General features: G+C 32.7%; 1 protein-coding gene across 1 annotated transcript; it reads right to left on the bottom strand.

The window, feature by feature from the left end:
* Positions 1-1,278: 1,278 nt before the first annotated feature.
* On the bottom strand, positions 1,279-3,355 carry LOC139527846 (putative nuclease HARBI1). The gene is made up of 4 exons (XM_071323524.1): positions 3,286-3,355; positions 2,303-2,373; positions 1,779-1,991; positions 1,279-1,509 (listed from the first exon to the last, which is right to left on the bottom strand). Exons 3-4 carry the CDS (start codon positions 1,977-1,979, stop codon positions 1,306-1,308), a joined length of 405 nt encoding a protein of 134 aa, XP_071179625.1. The 5' UTR covers positions 1,980-1,991; positions 2,303-2,373; positions 3,286-3,355; the 3' UTR covers positions 1,279-1,305.
* Between the last annotated feature and the right edge of the window lie 835 nt (positions 3,356-4,190).

Below are 4,190 nucleotides of genomic sequence, written 5' to 3'. Positions count from 1 at the left end.
TTTCATTAATGGTTTAGTAATTTTCTTTATTTTGCATTTCATATAAAGTTGCAATGATAAAGCATAAGTTTTGATAGAAATAAGTTGACAATAATATATTATGACGTTGCATGTGAAAAAAAATCTTCTATTTATTTTATTTTTATGTAACAGTATGTTTCAAGTTTAATCAAAATCTTTATGTAAAACAATTGTCAACTTGTAGATTTACCATCTTCTGTGGAGAGTATCTGGATAGGGAGACTTGAGCAGGTTCACCAGAGAAATGAGGAGTTAGCACTTTCTAGTGCTACTGTTCATGCCAGCCTACCTGTACCTGTACCTGTACCTGCACAAAAACAGACTTGCACTCAGCAACCACCAAAACCCAGGTATGTGTTTCATATGTTAAAATACAGCACTGTCTATGATGTATTTACACAAGTTGTTTAGCGAGTCTGATGAGAATAACTTTTTCCTACAGATTCCAAGTTTGTTTTAAGATAAATTATTTTGTAGGGAATTACTGAAGCATGACTGGATTGGGCACCCCTTAGGTCAGACAGTAAGCCCCCCCCCCCCCCTAAAGTTCTGGATCTGCCACTGAGTGACCATGATTAGAATGGAACAATTGAGTTCTCACAAGCACATTTACTATTTTCAGATTTTGTTAGTCCCTGTCCCAATTAGGGAGACTGTAAAACAGTATATGACTTGGGTTGCTGTCTGTTTAATTTTTGTTTTTAGTTTATGTGTCATTATTCATTTTTTTTTTAATTGTTCCACATTTGTCGTGTCATGTCAGTTATTTTATAATAGCTAAACAGTATTGGGTTTCCTCATTGTTAAAGGCTGGGAATAGTAATATTATTATAACAAAATCTGTGTCATTTTGGCTCTTTGAATAATTGTCTCATTGGCAATGATATAATATTAACACGTCTACTAAATATTAAGTTAGATTTAAAAAAAAAAATACCAAATAGTAAAATTTCTTTATTTCAGTGAAAGTTTGCAGGAGAGGAAAACAAAGAGTACTGCAGATGATGTGTATGAGCTGCAGTGTCTTGTTTTAGAAAGTGACCTCAAAAGAAATGAAATGCAAATGGAACTTTTCCAAAGACAAATGCAATTTTACAACATGATGATCCAGAAGAAAAGTATTGAAAGTGAAAACATGATTTTAGATGCTCTTTTAAATACAAAAGCTTAGTCATAATTAATTTTTATTTATTTATTTTTCTGTGTTGATGATTCTTGTTCTCTTATTCCATTGTTATTGATAAAAAAGTATTAAAAGATGTTGTCATGATTTATTTTTGATTGTCAATGATTAAAAAATGTTGTGGAAATATGATCTCTAACAGCTCTTCCATCTTGATGACCATTGAAATGTTCCCCAAGATCACCATCATTGCCTACAATTACTCCATCATCTTCAATGTCTGGTTCATTCAACAAAATGCATATATTGTGGAGTATAGCACAAGCAATTATTATTTTGCATGCCTTGCCCGGTTTCATTCTTATCTGAAATTAAAAAAAAAATCATAACTTAATTTATTAAACTTAATAATTGTCTTCTTATCAGCATTTTGCTAAAGTAGTATTTTATAATATTTCAAAAGTTGGCATTGCATGTATGTATGTATAAAAACAGGAAGCTGTGATATCACAGGTATGAGTGGCAATGAGACCCTTTTCTGTTGTGAAAGTAATGAAATATAAAAGTTTAAAGTATGATATTCAACATTGGAGCCTATAGTAAGCTATAAATAGAACTACATAAAATACTTTACCTCTGAGTGTAATATATGGAACCGTCTCTTCAGCCTTCCAAATGTTCTCTCTATCACACTTCTGGTTGAACAGTGGCATTTGTTGTACTTTTTTTGATGATCTAGTACAGGATTCTGGTATGGGGTCATCAGAAATGGTCGACAAGGATAACCACTATCCCCAAGCAATACACCATTTGCCCATCCACCATTTTCTTCCATGTAGGTACACACCTATAAGTAAAGGTTTATATTTCTAATTACAACAAATATTTTGTTAAAACTATCATTTATATAATGAAATTGATATATTCAGCTTTAAAGAGGAGTCACATTTAGAAAACCTAAAATCATGTTGAGCAAGACTATTTTTCAATATTCCTTTTTCAGTTTTTATACATCAATAATTTTAAACATAGACACCCCTTAACAGTAATTTATTGCTTCTTTATATATATATATAGAATTATTGATTTGAGTGGTTGAAAGGGAATATGACTAATAAAAGATGACAAACATCATGAACATTGTAATAAAATACATACCTGTGAAGTCCTGAATATGTGGGAATCATGACTGCTACCTGGCCAGTTTGCATTGATGTTTGTGAATTTACCTGCAAAATGTAAAAGATTATATATAATCTTTAGAAAAAAAAATGTTTTAATAGCATAAACAGATTTATTGTACAATATTAATGCATAAATAAGCTAGGCCATTAGTTTTCTAGTTTCTAATTGTTTTACCTTGTCATTCCAGGGCCTTTTATAGTTGATAGGCTGTAGGGGCTTTATTCATTGTTGAAGGCAGTATGGTTACCTATAATTGTTATTTTCTGTGTCCTTTGGCCTCTTGTGGAGAAATGTCTCATTAGCAATGTTACCACATCTTCTTTTTTATATGTATAGACTTACAAATTTTGACTCAACTATATTGTTTCAAACTAGGAACCATGATATCAAATTAAAAGTTGTAATGCATGTTGCATAATGCATAAATGTGCTGGTCCAGTCATCAGAGCAACATCAAATTATAAATTGTACAAAAGCTAGGGTACTCTAGGTTAATGTTTCTTTCTTTTGGATTGAAAGGGGGAAATTTAAGAAATATATCAGAAACAGTAGTGGTGGATACAGGATAGGGAACCTCCCTTTTTAAGATTATCAGTGTATTTAAAAGGGGACATATGGTTGGAGCTCCCCTTCAGGCTTTATCTTATGTTGGAAACCCCCTTTTTGGAAATGGCTGGCCCCTGAACAGAATCTTTTTCTCATTAAAGAAAACTAATATCTTCTTTTAATATTTGACTGACCAATATTTTAAGTTATCTTTAGTAGGTAAACCATATAAAACCCTAATCATGTCCTAGATGATCCTAGATGAACTGAGTGAAAGTGAAAGTGAAAGTGAAAGTAAAATGTTCTTTTCTGAGAAACAGACTATAGGGGTCCCAGTCACACTGAAAAGTTGATACCAGTTTATTATTTACGAACGTCAATGTCATATTTATAGATGAGAAATGTTTTACCTTTGGCATCACACACAGCCTGCACATTTACAGAGTGTACCCCTTTCCTATTAACAAATGATGCTTCATCTTCTGAGCCTGTCCCATCTATTGCCCCTAGCACATTCGGGAAACCACTTAGACGGTAAAAATCTCCTCTTGTTTCGTTCACATTCCTTGGCCACTTGATGAATTGATCCCGTTTGTTACAAAGTGATGACAACACATCAGACACAATACGCGAGACAGTTCCCTTGTGCAAACCTGTAAACAGACCAAAAACATACAATTAGGGAGATCGTTTAAGAACAAAAAATAAAATGTGTATTTACTGGCGTTTGTTTACATATTATTCAAAAATCAACAAATTGAAATTATCATTCAAACATCAGTCAAAGATCATTATAGCAATTGATTAACACAATTTTACTAATGTTTACTTAATTTTAAATCATATACTTTATGATAAATATATAAATGAAATCTTACCTATTGTGTCTCCAACTACTTGCAAAAAACTGCCTGTAGCTAGAAATCTCAGGGTCACCATGACCATCTGTGGTACAGTGAGAGCATGGTTTCTCTTTGTTTTTCTTGTAATATCATCACTGACAAGATTAGAAATGAAATTAATTCCCTCTCTACCAAATCGATACCATTCTCGTAACTCCTCATTTGACAAATTCAAAGAAAGGTCATCTTTCAGGCGAAAATGCCTTTCTTTTCTGTGAGGTGGAACAGGTACTTGTCTAAAGGCGGCCATATTTAACAATAACTTAAATATTTAATCGACTTCCCAGAAGTTGTTAAAGTTAACGACTCGTTATCATTATTTTTGTCAGAGTGACGGCAAACCAGATTTCCTGCAGAGGTCGAAAGCGGAACAGCCGAGCAAGTATGGACACAACATTTAAGCTTAAAACAGT

The sequence above is a fragment of the Mytilus edulis genome, chromosome 6 (genome assembly GCF_963676685.1).
Source record: "Mytilus edulis chromosome 6, xbMytEdul2.2, whole genome shotgun sequence".
NCBI classification, from domain to species: Eukaryota; Metazoa; Mollusca; class Bivalvia; order Mytilida; family Mytilidae; genus Mytilus; species Mytilus edulis.
The sequence above is the reverse complement of the archived record's forward strand: the minus strand, read 5'-3'. Positions and strand labels throughout refer to the sequence as shown.